The sequence below is a fragment of the Mycetomoellerius zeteki genome, unplaced genomic scaffold, assembly GCF_001594055.1.
Source record: "Mycetomoellerius zeteki isolate Tzet28-1 unplaced genomic scaffold, Tzet1.0 scaffold377, whole genome shotgun sequence".
NCBI classification, from domain to species: Eukaryota; Metazoa; Arthropoda; class Insecta; order Hymenoptera; family Formicidae; genus Mycetomoellerius; species Mycetomoellerius zeteki.
The window spans coordinates 377,838-402,861 of record NW_017257368.1 but is presented as its reverse complement, the minus strand read 5'-3'; the positions used below and the strand labels follow the sequence as shown (position 1 = coordinate 402,861).

Sequence of the window (25,024 nt, the reverse complement as noted above, 5' to 3'; positions counted from 1 at the left end):
ATTATTGTTATTTAATAATTATAAAATATTTGATTTTCTTCAATAAATTATTAAAATTAGATATTAATTAATTATTAGATATTAGTTAATGATTTCTTTTATTAATCTTATATCTTTAATTGTTTTCATTCATAAATTCAATACTTTCAAAGGAAATACGATAAAAAGTATCTATAGGTACGATTTAGGCGACTGGTTGCCTGAATCGTACCTTTTGCAGCATGTTACAAAAAGATTTACTTATAACAAATTCATTTGTTATTGATGAAAAGTTAAACATGTAATAATAAGCGTCCAAAATCTCAAGCTATAATTTCTATTGTTCATTTGCATACAAAACAGTGCCAAATGGAAAATATAATAAAAAATAGGTTAAGTGCATTCGGCAACTTTCCCCTATATACATATAATTATTTTTTATCAATTTTCACATAATATTTAACCTTTACAAGATGGGAAATCACTCTAATGATGCCATATTTTGAAATAAGGAATACAATGAAACAATGGATTATAAATTTTACTCAAGTAGAAAGCGTAAGATTTTAAAAATAGATCCTGATCGTACTTTAAAAGTTAAAAGATTCCAGAATCTTTTATCTCAATTTTTTTTGTCATAGAGAGATGATAGGCTTTTATTTTATTTTCTTTTTCATACCAATGTTTTGTGACAATCCTTTTTTTTAAGTATTTATTTTTTCCACATCCTAGTCGACACAAATTAAATTAAGTAACGTAACATCAATTTCGCACTCAACAATATTAATATTATAAAAGATAGTTTTATATAACAGTTTTTAGTTGATGTTGACAGAATGTGGATTTATGAATATAAATATGCATATTTTTCCATTTCATCAATTTGCAATTCCATTCGCGGACTTGCAGGGAGAACTCTTGAAAAAGTTGCGGTTTGAAGAATCTTATGTCAGTGTCAGGAAACAACACTTAACCGCTTTTTTTTAATTCCAACATAATCGTACGACAACTAAACAAGTGAAAAAAAAAACCATTACGAAATGTAACCGGGCAAATTTATTTTTCCGTCAACAAGACCCAAAACTCGGCTCGATGCGCTCCATTGAATCCGCTTACGATCGCACTATTGAGCAACGCTACGGGAGAGGAAAATAAATCGGGTGATGCTTCTTTGCAGTTGTTTTCAAAAGTAAAAATATTGCAACCTGTTACGATGCACATGACCCACATCGCGAGAACAAACTAAGTAACGAAGGCGAAAGCTCAATGCATGTCGTAGTGTATCAATACAGCACTTTCACGATTTCTGAAAAATGTAAGAACTAGCGCAGCTATGACGCGGAGTATCCTATTAGAATTAATTTGTTCTTATCTGTCGTAGAAAGTTGTGAAACAATTTCTTGTCGGCCTTTTAAGGCCGAAAGGATGCGCGTGACTGACATAAAACTACTTGATAGTTTTAAAATTTGAGCTACGTTGTTAAAAGATCAAAGGATAAAATATGATTATCCGTTCTGAAATAGAGTTACGCTTATTAAACTTTGTTTTATGAATACTTGTTTACGATGCGCTCAAATTATACCAAACAGGTTTCATTACGTTGAGAGAATTATTGTTCTGTCAGCAAAACTATTATTAATAACATTCGCTTTAGTAATAGCATGACTTATAAAAAGAGTAATTAATTTAATTAGACGGAAAGATTTTGCTAGAAAATATTTATTGTTTCTTTATTATCTATTTATTTATTTTATATTAGAACACTATAAAGTACTACGTATTTTTGTAGATTTATTGTTTCGTCTATTAAGTTGGTTTCTGACAATTTAACATTTATTGTAATTTAGAAAATAGCATCTATATATTTATCTAGTCATAAATATAGATATACATCTATATTTATAATTTTTTTCGAGACGTCATTAATTACCATTGGCATTAAAATTAATTCTCTAAAATATTAATATATAAATAAAAATCACTCTGTACACACACACGCACGCACGCACACAGAAAGTTATCTTCGACAGAGAGAGAGTAAAATAAAATAAAATAAAAGTTATTATTTCTCTATGATAAAAAAAAAATTGAGTTAAAAATTGTTGGAATTTTTTTAAATATTACGACAATCTACTTTAGAATGGAATCATTACTCGAATCATTATGTATATCCTAGGAGACATATATATACACATATATATATATATATATATAGAAGTTAATTCATTATATCAGAAATTAATTTTTTATGATATTAAGTATAATTTTGCCGGTATATTAAATTGTCGATGCGTATCAGGAAAATATTCACGAGCACTTCGATGACTTTATCGCGATCTGGAATTAATTATCATTAATCAGAGCGGTGTGAAAAGCATGCATGCAAGAAAAGTAGATACTATTAATAATCTCCAGACAACTCCTCCCATAGGCAGGTATAAATTATTCAAACAACGTCGAAGCTTCCGCAACTTATTTGTTGTCCTTAAAGAATCGCACGGGATTCAGATGGCAGATGAAGCGATTATTTACGGCGCCGTCCCCGATTGAAATATAAGCCTCGAGTTAAATATTAAACGATGTAATTGACATACTGCGACTTGTCTGCCTCTGTTGGCTGTAGCATTGTATGCATCTGTGCGTACAGATGTATGTGCGAGATTAAATAATTGCTTCAACATTTATTATATGACGGTGGACAGTAGACAAGGAGAGAAAGAGAGAGAGAGGAAACACAAGACAAAATAAATTGACTTAACTGTTAAACGTTCGTTTTGATCATAATCGCAATTGAATATGACGCAACTGAGCCGATCGTCAAACAGATCCAAATATTCTTATTGAATTTGTTAATCCGTGTTTCGCACTAATTGTGACGAGCAAAGTTAAAAAACAATTTTGAAAAAAAAAATCGTATGGCATAAATTAGACAAATACAAATTGTGTGTTACATATATGTATCGTATATATCAATATTGCCTTTTGTAGAGATATTTATCATATGATAAATATTAAAAATCCTTGAGTCGTATTAACGTTATTATAATAAGCAATTAATATCAAATATTCATTTTTCACACGTAAGCTTCTTCAGGAAAAACAACTTTCTGGAAGAGAAATAACTTAATAGACATTAGATGAATCAGATGCAATGAAACAGGAGTCCAGATAAAGAAAAGGATAATTTTTCGTATTGTGAGGCTGCGTAGGGTGAAGAAGACGAGAAACTTTAACAAAGCATGCGGAGATAATCTACCGCTACTTTATTAAAAATGTAAAACAGTCGGAGTGTTCCCCAGGTACAAAGATGATACAATGATGTGTTTTTTTAAGTGAAAAAACACCTCGTGGAAATAAAATGACAACGTCGATGACGGAAACGAGCGAGAAAAAGACGATCCTACGTGTCATGGTATCTGCAATAGGCGCTGTCCTCGATGAGCTCCTGAGGAATCCACTCCTCCGACGGAAACTGGTGCAACAGAGTCGCCGCGTGATCCTCCACTTCCTTGAGGACGCGCAATAAATTTCCGCCTACAAGCTTCTTTATATCGGTCGCGGACCATCTACGGTCTCTGGTCAGCTCGGCCAGCAACAAGGGGTAGCCGGAAACGTCTGGCAATTCTGTCGGTGGCCTGAATAAGTTCAAATATTTCTCTCAATTCTCTTATCGCCCAGATCCATCGGATTCTGTCCGAAAATACGTTATGCAATAGAATAAAATAATAATCTCTCATAACTGCTTAATGTTTTGAATCTATATCAAGCATATATAGAAAACGCAAAAATTTATTCTGTCATTACACAGACAATCATGAAATAAATGTGAATTTAATAGATACGAGTACAGATGGCAGATAGAAAATTAAGCAATCGTACATTTATATTTATAGCGAAAAAACACGGAATGATCTGCCAAATGTGTACTCATTCTTTGAAAGGAATGAAATTAAATACCTTGTTAATTATCTTTTAATTAATGAAATAAATTAGCAAGATCATTATTAATTATTACAAGTTATTTTTAACTGCAAATTTATTTTGACAGTTTTAATTGTAAGTAAAAATTAAATGAATGTTGAAATAAACTATCAGTATAATAATATTATAGCTAGTATATATAGTATTATAGTACAGTAACTCGGAAAACCATTAATTGGAAAGTACTTAATTTTCATTATACGTTGCATAATTTCCGTGAACGTGCATTAGTGCTAGAGCATAATAAAGATACGGAAATGCTGGCGCGTTTTCAACTACCTCAATATCCCATCATAGCCCGCACCAAGGCCCACGTGGTTCACGCCAGCTATTCGTCTGATGTGATTGATGTGAGCTGTAAAAAGAGACGGTGTTGTGTCTTATTCCCTCTCTCGGAGTTTTTGACGTTTACTACTATTTCAATCCCCGATCTCTTTTTGATGTTTCTCACGCCGTGCTATTTACGCACCTATAATGTCGTACATGGAGGCCTTATCGCTGCAGCTCAAATGCGCGCTGTCGAAACTGACCATAACCAGACCACCGTTGAGAGACTGGAGGAAACAGAGATGAAAGCCGCGCGATTAATCCTTGGGCAAATATTGTGTCATCGCGATGAACACTTAGGTAATAATAAAACAATTTTTTGCTTCCATGAAATAATTAAAAATAAATATTTAAGTAAGAATAAATTCGGCTTACAAAAACATTATCTACATTCCTTTCAGGAAAAAAAATAAAAGCTACAATTTACAAAAATGTTTCGTATTCAAAATCGGGAACAAGAAGGAGACATTCTAAATTTTAAAATATTCAAAAGAGCAATTCACTGATGCAAAAAATTGCTGTTTATGTGATAATAGAATTGATAAACTCTTCCCCTTTTCCAGAAAAAATCCTGGATACGCCTATAAAGTTAAATAATTTATTTCTACTTCTCTAATTTATTTCTACGAACCATCATTTATACTTTGCTATAGTATTCATCGCAGCGGCTTCGAGACAGTGTGTTAAAAATACGAATGTGTAATAGTCATTCGTGTACGCAATTTCCACGAGGGAAGTTTTTTCTTCCTTACCAAATTTCGCAGCACATCATCTGGGACGTTGCTCGAGGAGTTGCAGAGAGCTTTGGCAGCGCTGTGCGAGAATATAACGGGCGCTTTTGTCACAGCGAGGGCGTCCTTCATCGTCCTCACCGAGACGTGAGAGAGATCCACAAGCATACCGAGCCGATTCAGCTCTCGGACGATCGTCTTGCCGAACGGTGAGAGACCATCGCTATGGAAATCAGAGGGTGTTTCCGAATTTGGATCGTCTACAGAGCATGAATCCGCCCTAGAAATCAAAATCAATATTCAATATTACGTCGAACTCTAATTCTAAAAAATCTAATAGAAGAAATGCGGACAATTAAGATTTATTTCATGTGCAAATGCAAAATTTTCATGCAGCTACTTCTTTTCAGAATCAAGATGTCATTTATCTGTATTTAAGCTAATTGCGCTCGGCGCAATAAGATGTAATAAACTTCTAGAGACTTATTAGATTCTCTTCGAACAATTAATCTAAACACAAAGTACTGCAGCGATGTGAAAGCAACCGTTAGCACAAGATGCCAATTTGCTCCTCCAAGGTTCGTTCCTTTCCGCTGTCATTACCACGCGCAACGCTCATGTGCGCGTCTCGCGAGCGTAGAGACGTTAATCTTTCCCCAAGCAGAGGTCAAACTCACCACGGAGTATTGCACTTGTGGGTCAGGGTCATGTAGCGCGCGCCCAGCCGGTGGAAGCTCCTCAGCACCGCCATGGAGGTGCCGATGCTGTGGCCACCCTCTATGCCCACCAGACTGGCGATCACTCCCTCCCGGTGTGCGTTCTCCAGCTCGCTGCTCGTCTTCACCAGCCGGACGCGTTTGGGATAACGTGAAGTGAGCCGGCGCACGATGTCGATCTGCTCAAGGGTGAGTTGCACGGCGTCGAGGAACTGGGCTTCGCATGGTACGTAGGCCGACCAAAATTGCGCCCCGACGATCCCCTGCTCCAGACGGATCAGGTCGGTCTGCCACTGCGGACCCCAGCTGCTGTTGCGCGACAGATCCTCGTCGAAGGGGAAGTTATCCAGCTTCGTGCTGCCGCGATGCTTGCGCAGGTTCCAGGCGAAGTCGTTGTGTCTGATAGACATACATTTATCATACAAGATGATAAATGCAGATTATATGTAATCGTAACTTCGATGGTACATATTTTTCCTCTTATATATTTTTCTTTTTAATTAAAGATTTATATTAGATAGAACGTAATTTGTCGTCTTATTTTAAAGCTTTAATTGATATTAAAAATTAACTTAGAATTTCTCTAAGATTCTGAATAACAGCCGATTATTTTTAGCGATCTTCTTTTTATTGCTCTTATTGTTAACTCTATTGGTCGTGGACGATCGTAGTGACTTCTCTCATATGCCTGTGGTGCGCACGCTACTTATATATACACAGTCATATGGGAGCATGGGACTTACAGTTTAACGTCGATTCCGAACGACAATACGATAGAGAAGTTTCCAGAGCAAGTATATTACTCAGTGGTTTGCCATTGCCTTGCGAGAGGAGCTACGAGCTCCTCGTACAAAAATTTTCGATTCTGCCGAGCATCGAACCCGGGATCTCTATAATATAGTAGACCAGTGCGCTGTCTGCTACGCCACACTCGCGCTCATTTTTAACGACAGGTATATTTTAATTCGGAGCAAAGTCTATTTATATATAGAGCTAGAAGTATTTTCTATTTATATATAAAATTTATATATGAAATACAGTTGTTACCCATCGATCAGTGGAATCTCCGAAAGCATTCTTCGGACCACCTGTAGTCTAGCTTCCAGTAGATGAGAACTTCGAAGTTCCAAAGCTAGAGGTAGACCTACTCCAGCCACCAAGGCACATCCGAGGAAGAAGAATCCAGTCATTACCATCCATCTTCTCACGGCACTGCCTCCTACAACATTGACCGATGTCGAAATTTAATTTAGTCTGCACCTTCGATTAAATTGAAAGATTATTATATGGTCGTCCGATTCGTAGATTTCTTTTCGATTTTATCGACAAATAGATATAGTGATAATGTATGTCAACTATATACATATAAAAATATATACTACATACACAGAGAGAAAAATGTTTGGTATTTGTAACTATAATTATATATTACTATAATTATGATTATTACTGCTATAATAATAATAACAGTAACTATATATATAGTTCCAGCAACAAATGTATATAATTGGCAACCTAAAATGATTATAATTATAGTTGTTATAACCATAAAATAGTTGAAATTACCATAAAAATGGTTCAAGTGACTATAATTTTATAGTTATATTTTGGGACAACCATATTTTTTATAAATATAACAACTAAATATAACAACTATAATTATAGTCATTTTAGGTTGCCAATTATATACATTTGTTGCTGGAACTATATATATAGTTACTGTTATTATTATTATAGCAGTAATAATCATAATTATAGTAATATATAATTATAGTTACAAATACCAAACATTTTTCTCTCTGTGTAGCTTTAAAAAAGATACAAAGTTCATAAGAGATATCTGACGAACGTTTTAATCTTTAAGCATTTTTTAGACCTTAGTTTTGTACTATTTTAAATATGTATGTATATATATATATAGATATTAGAGATTTTATATATTTATATAAACTAAATATATGTTTTATATATATATTATATAAATGTATATATTATATATATCTGAAAATAAATATTATTACATTATTATTAACGTTCTTATGTTTTAACATGCTAATATTTGTGTGTAATGAATAGGGAATAGGTTCAAAGGCAGCCTGTTGCGGAAACCATCCACGAAACGACATCGGCCGCAGCAGAATCTTCTCGGATCGGGAAGACCAGCCGAGCATAGATCGTATCTATCCGTACGTGAAATTACCATGACTGAAACTTTGATCTGTGATTGAGGAGATCGCCGAGCCGTAAATAGAAATCATATCAAATCACGAGACCGCGTCACTCGCCGCTCGTCGTTCCTCGTCGCGCGACGGACTTTTCTTCCCTTCGCTCGCAAATGCTTTTACATAAGCGAGCTCGTTGACGTGCAAAATTGGAGAAAAGAAAGAAACTGTTGAAGCTGTCACGTTTAACCATCGGAAACGACCGGGGATGATGGGATAATCGAGAAAGTGCTCGGCGATCGAGCGAGACACGACAAATTAAATCCGTGCTAATTTGATTTTGCCAGTCGTCACTTATTCTGATGACTGTAATTATAATTGCTATTATTAGATGCGAGTATAATAATGCAATAGATATAATACATTTATGTACAAATGTACTTAACTCGAGAGAAGGTATATATCTCAATCGTTTATTAAAATAATAGTTGTCCATAATAATGCACTAAGGTTTAATTTGTTATAAAATTAATTAATTACTCAGAACGTATCTTTTACACTTAATTCTAACATGAAATTTTCTATATGAGACCTATATATGTGATAATTTTTTAGAAGTACGAATTTTTTTACATCGGCGTAAAATAATTTTTAGCTTAATCTTACCCTCTCCAATACAATAATTTTTCTTTTATTTAGAGTGTATCAAGAAATTACAAGAATCTTATATATTATAGAAAGCTGTATATTATCAAATGTAAAATACTTTTTATATTTGATAATATAAAGTTCTCCATACTTATAAGGATTCTTATAATTTCTTACGAATTTAGTTTTTGCAAGACAGAATGCAAACTGAAATATCACACTGAACCTTTCAAGTATTCTAATTTTATCCTGTGTGCAATAATGACTTATACGGACTCACTGCTCTCTCTTGGTGGTTCTTTAGCCTTGTTGAAGGAAGTCGAGACACCCGTGTCCTTGATGTGGTGAAGTGCATCGCCGTTGGGCAATTTTCTCATGAATTCTGGCGACGAGAGCTGCAGGCAGGTCTGCAAAAGCGCGTTGATTTACAAAGCTAGCAATCCGAGCAATCGTCTCCGTAAATTAAATTCTAAGATTGCAACGATTGCATAATCTCCGCGTATTATCCGCATTGCGCGAATCGTCGCATTACGCCGGTATTAGCGGCTAGTAAGTTATGAAAGACGTGTGTATCGTGAAGAAAAACACGTCTGCCTTGAGAGAAGAAATAAAAATAGAAAACTACTTTGCATGAAGCATCCCTGCAAGACGATTTTCGCAGTCGATTGTAAAAATAACATCAACGGTGAATCAACATTTCGAGAGATTTACGCAAATTATCTCGTGGCGTCGTCCCGCCGATCAAACATATAGCACTTATCGTAAAGTCTGATTCTATTTAAAAAAATAGAAACTAATCGTATCTTTTGCGTAATTGGAAACATCTTCGGATCTTTATCTTTAAAACAAATGTTACGACAATCTTCATAAATAACCTGATATAAATGTGATGCTCTAATTGGACTCTTTGTTGCTTATAAAAAACATTCATAAATGAAAAATTTTGATTAAATTATTTTGACCAGTAAATATTCAATCAATTAACAATAATATAACAACGTTATAATTTCCTATTCAACATTTCCTATTCAACATTCACCTATAACTGTTACGTACAATATGTGTTATATTACATTTATGTTGTTAAATGGGAAAATATAATATTGATGTAATGTTACTGTTAATTAATGTTTATTGGTTTAATGTTTACTAAGAATATATATATGTATATATATATATATGTATAAGGAATAAATAGGAATATATTCATAGGAATTGATAAGAAGCACTTCTATACTGTTTTCCAACTTTCTCTATCAATATCAAGAAATAAAATAAATAATATCCCGGAGAGGTGTCATAAACAAGCTCAATTCACCTTTAATCCAGAAAAAAGTCAAGCTAAGAACGACACGCGTAGCATCCGTGCGTGGACAGCTCGATCATTAATTATAGAAAGTAAATAATAGATATATGGTATATTTCAACGGATGCTCTCTGGGGTCTCTCAGATAAGTAGACAAGTTAATTATAGGAGATAGCTCTCTCCTCGACACAACTAACGAATTAGCAAGGGATATTTAGCTGGGCTCGTCGTCCTATACCTACCTCCGAAAGGATGTCGACTTCCTTTCTCCTGGGAGGCGGTGAGTGATACACCATGCCGTCCTTACCGACACCGTAGAGCTCAAACATCTTTCTCTCCGACGTCCTTCCGTCCGTTCTTTACCCTTACGCCAGGGTTTTTGCTGGTATCGCCGCTATCGTAAATACGGAGGGAACGGCGTCCCGACGCGGCGTCGAGCCTCGGCGCACGCGTCAGCCTCATATCGACCCGGTCTTGCGCGAGGCCGAAAAATTATTAACAATCGTCGAGGTGTTGCATCGAGAATGTTGCTTGTCATCTCTAACGTCATCTAACTTGGAAATTACATTTAATTAAATTAAAAAATATATTTATATTTCTCTTAATTGCAGAGTCTCAATGATTTAATTAGTATTCTCCGTTTACCAATCGCAATAATTTATTCTTTTTCATGAGCAAAAAGAATTCGGTTATAAAAAGATGAACGCATGCAAGAATAAGTATTATAATGAAAAAAAATTTTTAATACAATATTAAATAGACCATGAACTGTGACTTTGAGTTTAATATTAGAGAGGAGAGGGGGGGTGTAGCGTCTCAGCTAAAATTAATATTTCTGAAAAATATATAATGTGTCAACTTCAATTACGTACGATGGATTCATGATGGGAAACCGTTAAATGATTTTTTTAAATTGATTATTTTATTTCTTCAACACTCTAATTCTCCTATTGTTACAGCACTTTGGCAACTAATTTGTCGAAACTGATACATTAATTAATTGTTACATTAACTAATTGTCAAAACTGATACAGTAGGCAGTAATGCTACGTATTCATATTCTTTTTATTTTACAAGCATTATCTATATAAAGTACCTACAAGTGAACGTATATAAGATTTTTCAAAATCTTTTCACATCGTTATAAAACATTTTTATTGAATTATATGCATATTTATTTTATGTGTCCTGCTGTCAAAGTAACGCGTTGGACAAGTTGAGTTTGCAGATACGAATATTTAGTTACGTGAGGATTATTTTACTTCATATTAAACCCATTCTACAATTGTGTAAGCATAGTTGTAAGTGGTTGTAGCTGTAAGCATTGACTAATCATAGTCGAATATTTTTCTCATATTTGACTGTGATTGGCTAATTCTTACAACTACAACACTGAAAAAAAGATTAGCTGCTGCAGCAAATTAGATGATAAAATATGGCATAGCATTTTTAATTGGTTGCAGCCAATTAAAAATGCTATGCCATATTTTACCATCTAATTTGCTGCAGCAGCCAATCTTTTTTTCAGTGTAGAATTCGTTTTTAGCTGATTTGATATAGAAACAAGCACAAATATATGAATTATGAGTTTGTACTTCTTTAATTAGCTAAACAGATCATGATTTTATTAGTATTAATAAAGTGCAACAGTTTATAGTTTCTGAGAAATACGGGGGTGTCACTCTCTTTAGGAGACCTATGTCAGTATCGACGACTTTCTTTTATAAAAGAAGAAATTTCAAATAATTGGCTATAGTATATTATAAAATATATAGTATATCGACGTTTTCAAAAATGAAACCCCTACAGCGCACAAAAGTTGCAGCAACAATGCTGCAACATTGCAGTAATATTGCATGTTGCAGAAATATTGCAGCGATATTGCTGCAAATTCTGTGCTGTATAGGAATAATGAAAACAATGATAAAAAGATCAATTGAGATAATAAATATATAAATAGAATATCTCAACAAAAAATAATTGGTCGATCAACATCGAATCGATGCTGATTCAACGTCGATCGATCAATCGTTTCTAGGAGTCAATTGTATAATATTTTAGTAAGGTGATATACAGGGTGTCCCATAACTCACCTGACAACGCTCGTGGGCAGGTAGAGCGGACTAAACTGAGTCGAAAAGTCCTCTACTATTTTGTAATTTTCGCAATAGTTAACAAGATATTAATTACTAAAAATTGCCGAATATTGGTCTTCAATAATTTTTTTTTCAAATACTATCAATTTTACAAAAAAACTACAAGAGGTAAAAATTGTTTATTTTCTTCTCATGGAACTCTAAGAATTTTTTCAGAATTTTTTATCAACTTTTTAGTATTGCATTTTTCTTATTTTTACCACCATGAAAATCCGGTATTAAAAAATTCTGAAAAAATTCTCAGAACTTTATGAGAAGAAAATAAACAATTTTTGTCTCTTACAGTTTTTCTGTAAAGTTGATAATATTTGAGAAAAAAATAATTGAAGATCAATTTTTGACAATTTTTAATAATTAATATCTTGTTAACTATTGCGAAAATTACAAAATAGTAGAGGACTTTTTGACTCAGTTTAGTCCGCTCTACCTGCCCAAGAGCGTTGTCAGGTGAGTTATGGGACACCCTGTATATTGACCATGTGAAATTATAAAATGTTCTAGTGCTAACTTTTGTAACTTTCACTTTATTTCAAGAGTGCGTTCCGTCTCACGCATAATGTATATAATCATTTTATCATTTTTTAATATTTAATAAACAACAAGGATATAAAATAATACATATTACATATGAGAGAAACGGAATGTACTCCAACAAGATACACAATCAACCATTTAAATATAAGATTGGAATGTATGATGAGAGGGAGGCTTCGAGTTTATTACTGGAGGTAGCTTTAACCTACAACTGACATCTCTGAACTCTTCGAATATACGCGTGAACTTCAATCGAAAATGATATCTCGAAATCGATTTGTTCTTACTTCTTCGATATCCTAAAATGTCCATTTTCCCGCGCTCGAGCATCGGCGATAGCACTGATTGACACTGACAGCACGATGGCCGCGGGGTGGGGGAGTGGGCTGGGGTGGGGCGCAACGTAAGCGAGAGCTGGCGTGAATCGTCGTGAAATGGAAATGGTGCTGCCATCGGGAGACAGATTTCGCAGCCGCGGCGCCACGCCGTCCACGCGAATTCACGATAATAAAGGGAGCGTTCCTCCTCCCTCCTCCCTTACCGACCGCCATATTGTTTGCGATATTCCGTGTGTTCCGTGTGCACGTTCCTCCGGTTCTTCGCACTTTCCTCAGCAGCGCGTGTCGCCCGCATAACGACGTTCTTCTCGTGGACACTGTCTTGGAAAATCGGCAAACATTTCGCGCAAGGACAGCATGAAGAAGATCAAGGATTACTCGGACGAGGATGATTACGAGGTGGATGATCCGGACTATCCGGAGGTCGAGGGCGCCTCCGAGGAGGAATGGACCCCGGAGGCCGGAACCGAGGTAAATTATTAAATTAACACGCCGCGCGTTCGCTCCATTTCTTTTTCATCCTGTCACGCCCACGGACGAGGACGGCCAATTTTTCTTTATCGTGTTTGCGTCGTTCGCACGATAAAGGACGCTCGTTTGAGAGAGGAAAAGAGAAAGAGTGAGCGAGAGAGAGAGAGTGAGAGAAAGAGGGAAAGGGTGAGAACGACCGACTCCGATGCTCCGACGGAATTTCGCCGCAACTTAGCTGTTCCAGAAACGAGGATGCTTATCCCGAAATTCGCGCCTCTTACGGTTTCCTCCCGACGAATCGAACTCGCGCCAAGAATGCGCCAGGTAAAGCGATACTCGTGTTCCGAGTTCCGAGAGCGTAACGGAGCGAGGCGTCGGCGGCAGACGATATTATGCCTTTATATCGCGGGCGCGGGGAGAAACGCGCTCGAGACAAGATCCTCGGCGTCGAGTCCGCTTGCGAAACCACGACGTGCGGTTTCCCGTACGGCGATCCGGTCGCGCTGTCCAGACGTATCTTTCGAGATAGGGCCATTCGTCTAGCACGGTCCTCTCGTCTCGCATTGCTTCGCGACGGCCATCGTCGCCGGCCGGTTGTCCAGTTGGTCGGTTCAGTCGGTTACTCAATGGCGCCAGTGGCGCCACGCCGGTCGGCAATATTTCAAATCGCTACTTGGCTGTACTTGGTTGGCTATTTCGCCAGAAGAGAATACTACGATTTGTAAATTCCAATTTATTCTGCATTTTTTCTTTCTAATTCTAGGAATTAGAAAATTAAAATTAGAAAAAGTTGAAGAATAAGTTAGACCGAGATTAAAGTTAATTTTTACATCGGTAGAACCGGACTTACTGTCCGTTTCTACAAATGTGTAGATTTTGACTTCAATTTATAACTTTTTATCTTTTTCTAGTTCTAAAAATTAGAAAAGAATAAAGAGTAAATTAAACCGAGATTGAAGTTAATCTATTATACATCGGTAGAAATGGAGACATTCGATTGCTTGTCTCTGATGCCCGTTTCTATCAGTGTAGATTAACTTTAATCTCAGTTCATCCTTTTCTAATTCTCAGAATTAGAAAAAAGTAAAGAGTCAGTGAACCTAAATTAAAATGAAACTACATTGGTAGAAGCGGACAAGCAATTGGTTTCAACTAAACTCCGATTAGCTTAATCAGTGATTGTTTCAACTGGCAGAATTGTTTGATTCGTTATAAATTATATGAAAAAGTGGTTTCAGTCGAATTGGCTGAATTTTTTATGTATTGTAGTTCTCGTCATTTTGAGTAAATGTCTTAATGGACACAACTTGATCCTGTGCTACAAGCCCTAGCAAGTCCAAATATACCTAACTCCAAACTCTCTCTACTGTGCGTCTGTGTGTGTGATCGTAGGCCTGTTCTTTTTGACTGAACTTTTGCATCAGTCCATCTTTCTTCCTTTTCTCTCCAGGAAGAAAAAAGAGGAAGAAAGATGAACTGGTGCAAAAGTTCAGCCAAAAAGAACAGGCCTCATATGTACAGGGTGTTAGGCCGGAATCAGACTAGGCATTGAAGATTGAGATTGAAGATTGAAAGATTGAAATTTGACCAATCGAAACAATAGGAGCTAAAATTCCTTTGCCCTCATTGGTCAAATTTCAATCTTCAATCTTCGATCTCAATCTTCAATGCCTAGTCTGATTCCGGCCTTACAGATACTAGGCAGTACGACGGGCAACAAACTTTGCAGGAACAGATGCGGTTCAGTAGGTGATGACGGTGACTTTATAACATAAACTTTATAATATAAATAATAAAACTTTGTAATAATATAAATTAAGTTGCGTTGAATCAAAGCTCCTTTGAAATGAATCGATCAATAAATTAATTAAACTTTATAATATAAACTTTATAATATAAAGTCACCGTTATTACCTATTAAACCGCGTTTGCTCCTGCAAAGTTTGCCGCGTAACCCGTCGTACTGCCTAGTATGTATTTGCAACACCCTGTACATGTATATAATAAAGATCATGATTCATCATTATTATATAAATGTATGAAAATGCATACACAACACACACATACAGCAGAGTGTTGGAGTCACACATTAAACACCACGGGAGTGAACCGTAGGGTCACATATACTGTCGAAAAGCCTATTTACATGTTATATTTGGACCTTCTAGAGCCTGTAGCACGGACACGGTTTATAAGATCAGGTTGTGCATATTGAGACATATGTTCAGAATGACGAGAACTACAACATATCAAAAATTCAGCCAATTCGACTGAAATCGCTTTTCTATATGATTTGTGCGAAGTCCCTTCTAAATGTAATTGCCAATCTTTTTCTATGTTAAATATATTAAAGTATTGATAGTTCTATCTAAATAGTAAAAATATTACTTGATAAGTTAATCGATATTTAATCAAAATCACTCTAATGTTTAATCCCTCCCCCCCGCCAATGTAGATTAATTTTAATTTTTGTTCAACTTACTCTTTATCTTTCCTAGTTCTAAGAATCAATTCTGAGATTAAAGTTAATATACATTAGACACCAGAAAACTATATCAAAACGAACATTTTTCAAGATATCTTCTTGTTAATTGTTAAACTTAGTTTAGTTTGTCACGTTAATGAACTAGGAGATGTTCATATAGTGTCCTATACTTTTTACTTAAATTGTATGTTTTTCTATCGTGCGTTTTAAGCTTTCATGGAAGTATGATTATTATGAATACGATTAAAAATATACGGCAGAGAAAGAAAGAGAAAATATTTAATTTTGATATATTACTTGTGATTTTTTTTAATAGGCTGGTACTAAAATAAGGCCACAGAGAGGAGCAGGAAAAAAGCGACAGCACTCTGAAGAGGAGGACGAAGAGGAAGAGGAGGAGTTCGAAGAGGATGAAGAGGAAGAGGAAGAGGAGTCTGATTCTGATACAGGAAAAAAGTCAAAGAGGAAAAGGCGCTCTAAGAAAGACGATGATGAAAAGGAGGATGATGAAGATGATGATTCTGATAACAGTTTCAACGAATCTGGAGAGACTCCAAAAGAATACACAGTAAGTCATTGGGCCATGATCGATATTAAGAAGATTATAATAAACTTTTAAAAAAATATCTATCTGTATTAATGTTTCTTGCAGTCTGGTTCATTCGTTCTTTTAAAAGCTGACATTGAATCTAATAAGAATAAGGAAAATAACTTATCCAGTAAGGGTAAATCCGATGTGGACTCAAGCACTTATCCAACCTTGTGGAGGATAGATGGAAAAGCATTGCTCCAAAAGTTTTTACCTTTTAAGGAAGATGGGAAAGTACTGTACAGAAGCACAACGACAGTAAGTGCATCGATTTTTTTTTTTTTTCAGAATAAAAAATAATTCTAACATTCACTAAACTGACCTGTAATTCAGTTGCATTAGTCGATATTAGATAAACAGAAATTTGTGTGGCGCATAAATCTCACTTAAATTATATTTATAAATGTAATTTACAGAAATTACATTTCATTTCAGTATTCCGGTTGGCAACAGAGTAACAAAGACCAATACATAGCGGTCCAGGTTTCCTTTAAAGTGCAAAGTAGACAAGAGACAATTGTTGAACTTCATTTTGATCCATCGCAACCACAAGAAGTTGTAAAGTATGTAATTGTATCGTTGATCGCATTGTGATCTACAATGTTGCAGTATATATGTATAATATGATTACAAATTTCTTTTCATTAATTTCAGGGATGATAAAGAAGATTAAATTAAATCGAGTTTGCTCTTTGTTTATATACGTCTTAAGAAAACATATGTTATAAGGAAAGAAAGGACAAACATTCACATCTACATGTACACTATTCACGAAACATATATTTACACAATGTACACATACACATGGATGATATCTGTGGCATGGTACTGTAGCAGGTTCATATTTAAAATATAAGATTGGATGGACCATGGCTCTGAGTTTATTACTGGGGGTAGTTTAGCTATAATTGATATCCCTGACAGAATATACATGTGAGCTTCAATTATCAAGAAAGCTACTCGCTACATGCATCGTATTTACGGAGTTTAGTAAACGCAGAAACACTCGATAATTTACGAATGTTTTATCTTCGACAAAAATTCAATGTTACCTAGCATAAAGGATGCATGTTGATGTTCGATTTTGTTTATGATGTCACTGTTAGTCTGTTTGTGATTTAAACTCTACAAACGCGCTGCATTGGCTTTATCATTTATGCAGTTACTTCAAGCGCGCCCGTAGTGAGAAATAAATGAAACTATCAGTCATGTCTGATATAATCCCGGGAAAAAAATATTTTATATATAATTGTATAAAATTATACACATCATTATATATATATTTGTATATAAATGGACATATTTTATGTACAATTATATATAATTTGATATGTAAGTTTATAATTATATACAATTTTGAGTTACGTAAATTATTTGATTATAAATGATAATATATATCTTCTTTCGATCAGAACTAGAACTGGAAAAAATGCTAGTTGATATAAATGATATAAATAAGGAACTCTACAAGAAATATTTCTTACAGTTTCCATAATTACTACGGATGACGCTAAATCAGTTATTATGTGCTTATCATAATAAGACAAAAACTAGCAGATCCTTCCAGTAATTGACAACCTGCATTCATAACTTGTAAAGGAGATCAGTTGTATGTACAAAGTTAACTTATATTATTGACGATATTGACATATTTTGTCTGTTATTAAATAGTTTGATCTCGTATGTATCTATAAAATTGTGTTATTTCACACGTCGATTTATAGAATATAGTTTCGCGATTATTTATGATAAGTAAAAACACATTTGAAAAAAAATAGATACTTGGATAGTTTATAGTGAACAGTTGATTTCTATGAAACGTGTTATAAACGGTACATTTAGCAGTATGTTTAGCTGATAAATTCGTTAGGTGCAAATTATGGCTAATACGTATAAAAAACGAAACTCAATTGTGGTATATATTTATTATTGAGTTTTCCCACAATTGTACATTGTACCTTAATAACTACAGTGTTTCTATTCGTGTTTGTATAATTACTTTCTGTATACTTAACATAAGTAATATGTATCTTAGCAAGATTTCATCGTTTGATATTGTGTAAGAAATCAGGAAATTTGTTATAGATAAACTGATTTATTATGTAAAATGTGGACTAAAAATTCTATTACGTAAATGTTAATATTCTAAATTTTTTTTATTTGTATGATATTTTTTATGATCTTGTATTTCTGTACTAACTATGGTTTTATTTGTATATCATGATAAAATAAAAGGCATTTTTCTTTATTAAATGATGTTATATACTTAGGAAAAATTAAATCCGCATTTAGTAATATCAAATAAACTTCCAATTGATGTTAGCTTAACTGTTAGTTTAACTAACTGTTAGCATTAAGTAAAAAGAATGAACAGACTTATACATACATTTCATAACAATACATATATATTAATTTAATGTATACTTAACATCTTTTTTCCTTCCCCAAATATTGTAGGTAATAGCGTTCCTTTATTAATCTCAAATAATTCGTATTTAATTGATCTCAATAGAACGAGTATATGTTATTTGATTTGATTTTAAATCTCAGATCATTTCTTCATTTTATTTAATTCATTAAATCGCAGATTTCTTTAAATATATTATAGCTACTGATCCCGTTGTTAGATTAAAGTTAAATGAATGTACATTATCTATATCTATAATGTGATATGTGGAAATATACTATTATTCAAAAAGTACTTCAATATGGCAGCATAAATTAATTCTCAATAATTGATACCCAAAACCATGAGTTGTTTTCTGAAAAATTCCTTGAGAACACGTTATTTTGAATATAGGAAAATGACAGAAGATGAAGAATCAACAGTTGAACATCTTACCACCGTACCGACAGTATTATAATAATTGTAGAAGACTAGATCTCTTTTTGTCTGCATAAAATATGAAATGACCAGCATTTCAATCTTACTGTGTAAATATATAATTATTAAAAAGAGTAACGAAAATATCAAACTTTCATTACTGTTCTGACTGTGTTTTCTCAACTTGCAATTAATCTTCCTTTTGTGCATTATATTATATTATACATACAAAAATGCTCAATTATATAGAAAAATTCTATTAAACGTGAACAAGGTATACCTATAACTATTACTTATTATTTTTCAATTATGAACTAGAGATATTCAATCAACAAATTTAGTTATAAGATAACAAAAATAATTCAATACTTCAAACTTAACAAGTATATTCGAAGGTATGGTAGCGGAATGTACGCGATTTATATAATAATGTAACGATTAGAATATGAGATAGAGTTAAAAAGAGAAAAGTCGAAATAACGTAAGACCAAGTTAATCGTCTCGAGTATGTAAAATTTAAAATACAATTCATGAAAGTGTAAATTTTGTGCAGTCAAATTTATATAAAATTTCAAATAAAACGATTATTTATATTTGAATTTACTAATAAATATCATTTAGTTCATCTTTATTCGCTCGATTACTTGGCTTAACTGTGCAAATTTTAAATAAAACGATATAATATTTGATAAATGGATCTCATATATTCTCACGTTCGAGTGATTTTGTATATCGATTATAAAAAGTATCTTCTCTCAATCACAAAATAACATCCGTATGTTTAAACTGATATCTTATTTCAGACAATGAAAATTTATATTTATTTTAATAATTCACCTATGCCAGTATTAACGAAGTATTCTGATGATAAAAACGCACTTCTTTTTTTGGTCGTGTGCCAATACCTAATCTTAAATAAAATCAAAATATAATAAGATTTTTGTTTATAACTCTCGTTGAGTGTAAAAAAAATGTAAGAAGTATAATATATACAGAAATAGAAATATAAAAAGATTTATATTAATATTTTTATATTGATATAAGCATGCAAAAATAATTGAGTGTATTTATCGGCTTTAGTTTTAGATAAAAAAATATGATGAAAGATATGTTCTTAGGTACGTACATTTCAGAAATAGCATTTGTTAAAAAATGTAAACTTCAAAAATATTTGATTTCTGAAATAGAAGAATAGATTAGTTTAAAGTGTTAAATAGAAAGTCAAAAATTCTCTACAAGAGAGATATTAAGTTTCTCTAATGTATATATTCACCCTCCCCCTTCCTCCATATCACAAGATGATAGTATTACTTTTACCAAAATTGGCAATTGCTCTAAGTAATCCGTCTAAAATCCTGGTTCCATCCTGACTGATAACACACTGCTTAGCATATCACGAATGTGTGCCACCTCTCTCCTACTTCTCGCTAGCATATCCTCTAATCTCTTATTTTCTTGCATAATCTTCTCCATCTTTTTCCGATATTTCCGTTTGTTAGCATAACAACAACAATCCGGGCAGTTTTTACCATGCTTACAATCTTTACATACTTTACCTTTGTAACAACAAACTTGATTATCTTCCGTACAAGAATGATCACTAGATGCCGAATCTTCCGATGCGGTTTGAAAGCGGTCTAATCTGTTGATAGATTCACTAACATTTGATGGCGGAGGCATGTAATCAGATTTACTAAACGAAAATTCCGTCTCCGTTTTTAACTCCAGATCGGTTTTATCTTCGGCTGGCTCGAATGATTTCGGTATATTTAATTGTGCACTATCAGTTACGCCACTCGATACTTCATTATCTACTTCATTAGGTTCTATTATTACTATACTCGGTATGCTAGACCTAATAGGACTTAAATCGCAATAATACATTGCAGATGTATCACATACTCTAGACTGTCTTTTGAGACTTTTCCTCTTTTGCGTTAACGTATGCTCCTTATTTTGACGTTCAGCAATACGCATTGCGCTATCACTAAATCTCCTTTCATAAAATAGTTTATTCTTTAAGAGTTTAGCGTCAAACGAACCATCGCTAGCCCTTCGAGTATCAGAAAACTCGTGTTTTCTAAAAGTTGTATTTGTTGTATTATATTCATGTTCCCTATCATCTATATTTGTGCCACTTTGAGCAATATTTAAACTATTCGAGGTCCCCCGATCATCTTTTGATAATTGGTTGGTTTCAGCAAATTCGACAGTATCATCAAACGACAATTGTTTCGCTAGCCTTTTGTCATACTTTGAAAGATATCGGTGTTCGAATGTCATACTTCCTTCTGGAGACGATTGCTTTAATTCTATAGTTTCATTGGCATCCAGTGAGCTATTATGACCATTTACTGAATCGCACGTAAGTTTTGTACCATCGGTAGATATTTCAATTAAATTTCCGTCGCATCCGAAAGTAAATGATTTTTGCCCTGCAAGAGAGAAAAAAAACGTTTTATCAATAGCAAATAAATTAAATTAAGTCAATATTAAAATTTATTTGCATTAGATTTCTCGTTTACCTATGATCATACGCTTGTTGTGCATATCAGGGCTTTTGGAACGTGGCTGTTCCAAGAACTGCCTGTTATCAGGAGATAGTACAGAGAATTTTCCATTTTGATGTAATGAACTGTACTGGTCATAATTATACAAACTCGTATCCACTTCATGGCTGTCATGTTCCCGCAAGCGTTCCATAATTTTTTGCACAATTTCCGATGGGGCTACATATGGCGATCCTTTGAAAATGCAGAAAAAAAACAAGATATATCGCATGTGTATTCATTAATGGTCAATAACTAATTGCCGCAGAACAAAATGCGATGCATAGAATGCATAAAATACATAAAATAAAAATAGAATAATATGTATTCTAAGAACAACATATAACACGTGCATAAGTTCCATCTATTAGTGGTGTATTTCACACAACTGGGTATTTTTTAAACGGCTAGATTATTGTACACGATTTCGAGAAAATTAAATATTACTTTAAGATACGAGTGATAACGTTAGGAAACATATTTCGATTCTATCACTACTAATTTGCGCTTTGAATTTGTGTTCTTAATGCATTAGTACACATCATTGTATTATTCTTACATACTATTGTTCATGCAAATTAATTTAAAACTTAAATCACATATATTATATAATTAATTGCATGTCTACAATCCGGTAAAATCTATTTTTGTTCTATTTTATATAAGATTATTATCGAGCATTTGGAAATTTTAGAAGCAAGTTTTGTAATAAATACAAAAGAAATAATAAAACTTCTACATAAAAATAGTACAAACATCGTACGTCGACTGACGCATAAATAAGCAAAAACAAGAAGCTGTAATGTAAATGCTTACTAAAATAAAAACCAAAACAATATAAATAACAGAGAACAGCTATGCATTTCTAGATAAGTCAATTAAACTGGTTTTAAAAAAAGGTACATTAAAACAGCCTTGATTACTGATTCTCACGCGAGACTTACAAAATTACTTGATCCAGAGTTTCTGCGCTGTCGGACACGTGTAGGAACGTATAATGCGCTATTGCTTCCTACAAAATTATTATTCTATATGGCAAAATATTTGCGGATACATTTTGTACCCAGAAATATAAATTTAATAATCAACTTTATAAAAATATTGTTCTTAATTCATTTAGTGATGATACTAAAGATACAAGTCATAGACAACATAGTAACTATAAAATTCTTATTGTTTTTCACACATAGAATGATGAATTTCAGAATTCACTATTTCCAAAAGAAATTGATTCTTCTTGAACATAGTGTAATCGTTACGATTATTGCTGTTGAAAAATTCATTTTACCCGTTAGGCCTCTATATCCTAAAGATATCGAATCAAAAGATTCGGTGGTCTCCTGTTGCTGCTTAAGAAACTCGTCTACGGCGATGCCTCTTAATGGAGCCGCCGAAGCCAAGATCGAACAGAATCGCTGCCGGATCTGCCTTTCGCAATTCTAATAAACTCTCGACGCTACTGCAGTGACTGCTGTCCGACTGAAAACTCGCATCCCGCGCCAATCTCTGATGAGGAAGTGAACTAAAAAATTCAAACGGATATTCGTGATTTAATATCGATTGTTGTAACGAACTCTTTAATCATGAATATTCCTTATTATACCTTGGTAATACCGATGTATTCATTGCTGCAGAATTAGGAACATTAATAGGCGCTGATACGGTCATGCTTGGAGACTGTAAGTCCTTAGAAAGTGGAATGTTCTTAGGCTCGGTTGGTGTTAACAGTTTATGTTCATAGCTCGGACTATGTTCTCGACACTCGCTCGCAATGACAATGTCCGACTTGGAGGTCGATGGTATGGAGTCAATCCATTGTTGAACTGGTCCGCCGGCACGTCGTCTCATTTCCCAAATTCCACGCAACCAATCTGTCACTTTTAGAATAGTTTCCTTGCCTACATTCTCTAACAAAGCATACAAGATGATCATAAAATCATTCGGTCAATCATGTATTAATTAGTAAAATTATACATATGATGATAAAATAATAATCAATAAATATACGTAATGATTGAACAGAAAAATGTGTCAATATGATTATAAATGTTTGACTACGATATTCTTAAGCAATAGCAAGTTTATTTATAACATAGAAAGGTCAAAATGCAACAAATGATAAAATTATGCAAAGTAATATTGAAATATAAATGGTATCGTGAGATATAAATGTAGGATATTTATCTTTCTACTATTTTTCTCAAAAATATAAAAAAAAATATTAAGTAGAGATAATTTACAAAATAATAGTGTTTCTACTTATACAAATATAAAATCCCTTCTTTCATAATTTATTTTATTACAAAAATATTCCACGTTATCTTTGAGATCATAATACCAACACGACAATTAAAATATGCACAATTGAGTGCAATATAACATATGTGCTTATAAATTCTATCTTATATTCGCCATTTTTCCTGATATTTCGCTGAGTATGAAAGTCGCATAGAATCTAAAAGATAGATGGACTGCGTCTAATACAATTTTAATGTAAACATTAAAATGATAAATGCCGATAAGAAAAGCGTGTTTCTGCACATTCACATAGTTCGGGAGTGACGTCAAATGTGCGAGAAGCTTTGCTACCACGATAAAACTTGAGATTTATCCTATCCGCCGCATAATTTCATCGAAAATGGAATATGTGATCCAATCGTGTAAATACCTGGGTCCATATCCTGTCGGGCAGCACAAGGACAGAGTATTGTGAGAAACAGAAGGAGAGAGAGAGAGAGAGAGAGAGAGTTGCGTGAGAGCACGTGCCATGCAATACGCAACGTAATAAACAAGCTCGATCGTATTTATGCGCGGTTACGAAACCTCGGCAGACACGGGCTACGTTTACACCGTGCGTTTAGTCCGCGACCTATACGATAGATGTCTTTGTTTAACCTACGGGATAAACAAGGACATCTATTGTATAGCCACGGGGAACCCGCGCAATCGGACGGGACTGGACTGGACGGCGCGGCGTGGCGTTCACGTATACATATATATATGTACCTTTAATCAGGCTGATGAGCCACACGGCATTGACGGCGATATCCCTGTGTACAATCAGAGCAACTCGAGGCACATGTTGCGCGCCCGACGAGCAATTTGCTTGCGGCGCGGAGCGATTAAGACTGCTCGGTCAGTTGGTCCGCGAGTGCGCGTCCACTTGTCAGCGTCCGTGACACTCCGCACACCCGCCACGTCATGTGCATGCCCGGAGATCAGTGGCTA

The 25,024-nt window shown here is 34.2% G+C and overlaps 3 protein-coding genes across 3 annotated transcripts; 1 reads left to right on the top strand and 2 right to left on the bottom strand.

Moving 5' to 3' along the window:
* Nucleotides 1–3,188: 3,188 nt before the first annotated feature.
* On the bottom strand, nt 3,189–10,285 carry LOC108725972 (dipeptidase 1). The gene is made up of 8 exons (XM_018453308.1): nt 10,093–10,285; nt 8,825–8,951; nt 6,782–6,953; nt 5,696–6,133; nt 5,040–5,298; nt 4,430–4,514; nt 4,240–4,315; nt 3,189–3,614 (listed from the first exon to the last, which is right to left on the bottom strand). The coding sequence occupies exons 1-8, from the start codon at nt 10,177–10,179 to the stop codon at nt 3,380–3,382; spliced, it is 1,479 nt and encodes a 492-aa protein (XP_018308810.1). The 5' UTR covers nt 10,180–10,285; the 3' UTR covers nt 3,189–3,379.
* A 2,769-nt stretch (nt 10,286–13,054) lies between these two features.
* On the top strand, nt 13,055–17,647 carry LOC108725973 (nucleolin). The gene is made up of 5 exons (XM_018453309.1): nt 13,055–13,349; nt 16,151–16,402; nt 16,487–16,681; nt 16,859–16,986; nt 17,078–17,647. Exons 1-5 carry the CDS (start codon nt 13,236–13,238, stop codon nt 17,094–17,096), a joined length of 708 nt encoding a protein of 235 aa, XP_018308811.1. The 5' UTR covers nt 13,055–13,235; the 3' UTR covers nt 17,097–17,647.
* Nucleotides 17,648–20,315: 2,668 nt separating this feature from the next.
* olf186-M (Ki-ras-induced actin-interacting protein-IP3R-interacting domain olf186-M) lies at nt 20,316–25,011 on the bottom strand. The gene is given in 8 exon segments (XM_018453305.1): nt 20,316–20,425; nt 20,521–21,682; nt 21,773–21,991; nt 23,085–23,181; nt 23,183–23,318; nt 23,400–23,703; nt 24,465–24,477; nt 24,803–25,011. Coding segments are annotated over 6 exon segments (1,854 nt in total). The 5' UTR covers nt 24,475–24,477; nt 24,803–25,011; the 3' UTR covers nt 20,316–20,425; nt 20,521–20,594.
* Between the last annotated feature and the right edge of the window lie 13 nt (nt 25,012–25,024).

What these genes read in the sequence shown, in the direction of transcription:
- LOC108725972 (XM_018453308.1), bottom strand. Translation starts at nt 10,179, where the DNA reads ATGTTTGAGCTCTACGGTGTCGGTAAGGACGGCATGGTGTATCACTCA. An exon ending in CACAAGTGCAATACTCCGTG is followed by an intron (nt 5,299 to 5,695) that starts GTGAGTTTGACC and finishes TTTGATTTCTAG; the next exon opens with GGCGGATTCATGCTCTGTAG. An exon ending in GGCTATGATGGGATATTGAG is followed by an intron (nt 3,615 to 4,239) that starts GTAGTTGAAAAC and finishes GAACTTATTCAG; the next exon opens with GCCACCGACAGAATTGCCAG.
- LOC108725973 (XM_018453309.1), top strand. Translation starts at nt 13,236, where the DNA reads ATGAAGAAGATCAAGGATTACTCGGACGAGGATGATTACGAGGTGGAT. An exon ending in AGACTCCAAAAGAATACACA is followed by an intron (nt 16,403 to 16,486) that starts GTAAGTCATTGG and finishes TGTTTCTTGCAG; the next exon opens with TCTGGTTCATTCGTTCTTTT. An exon ending in TGTACAGAAGCACAACGACA is followed by an intron (nt 16,682 to 16,858) that starts GTAAGTGCATCG and finishes ATTTCATTTCAG; the next exon opens with TATTCCGGTTGGCAACAGAG.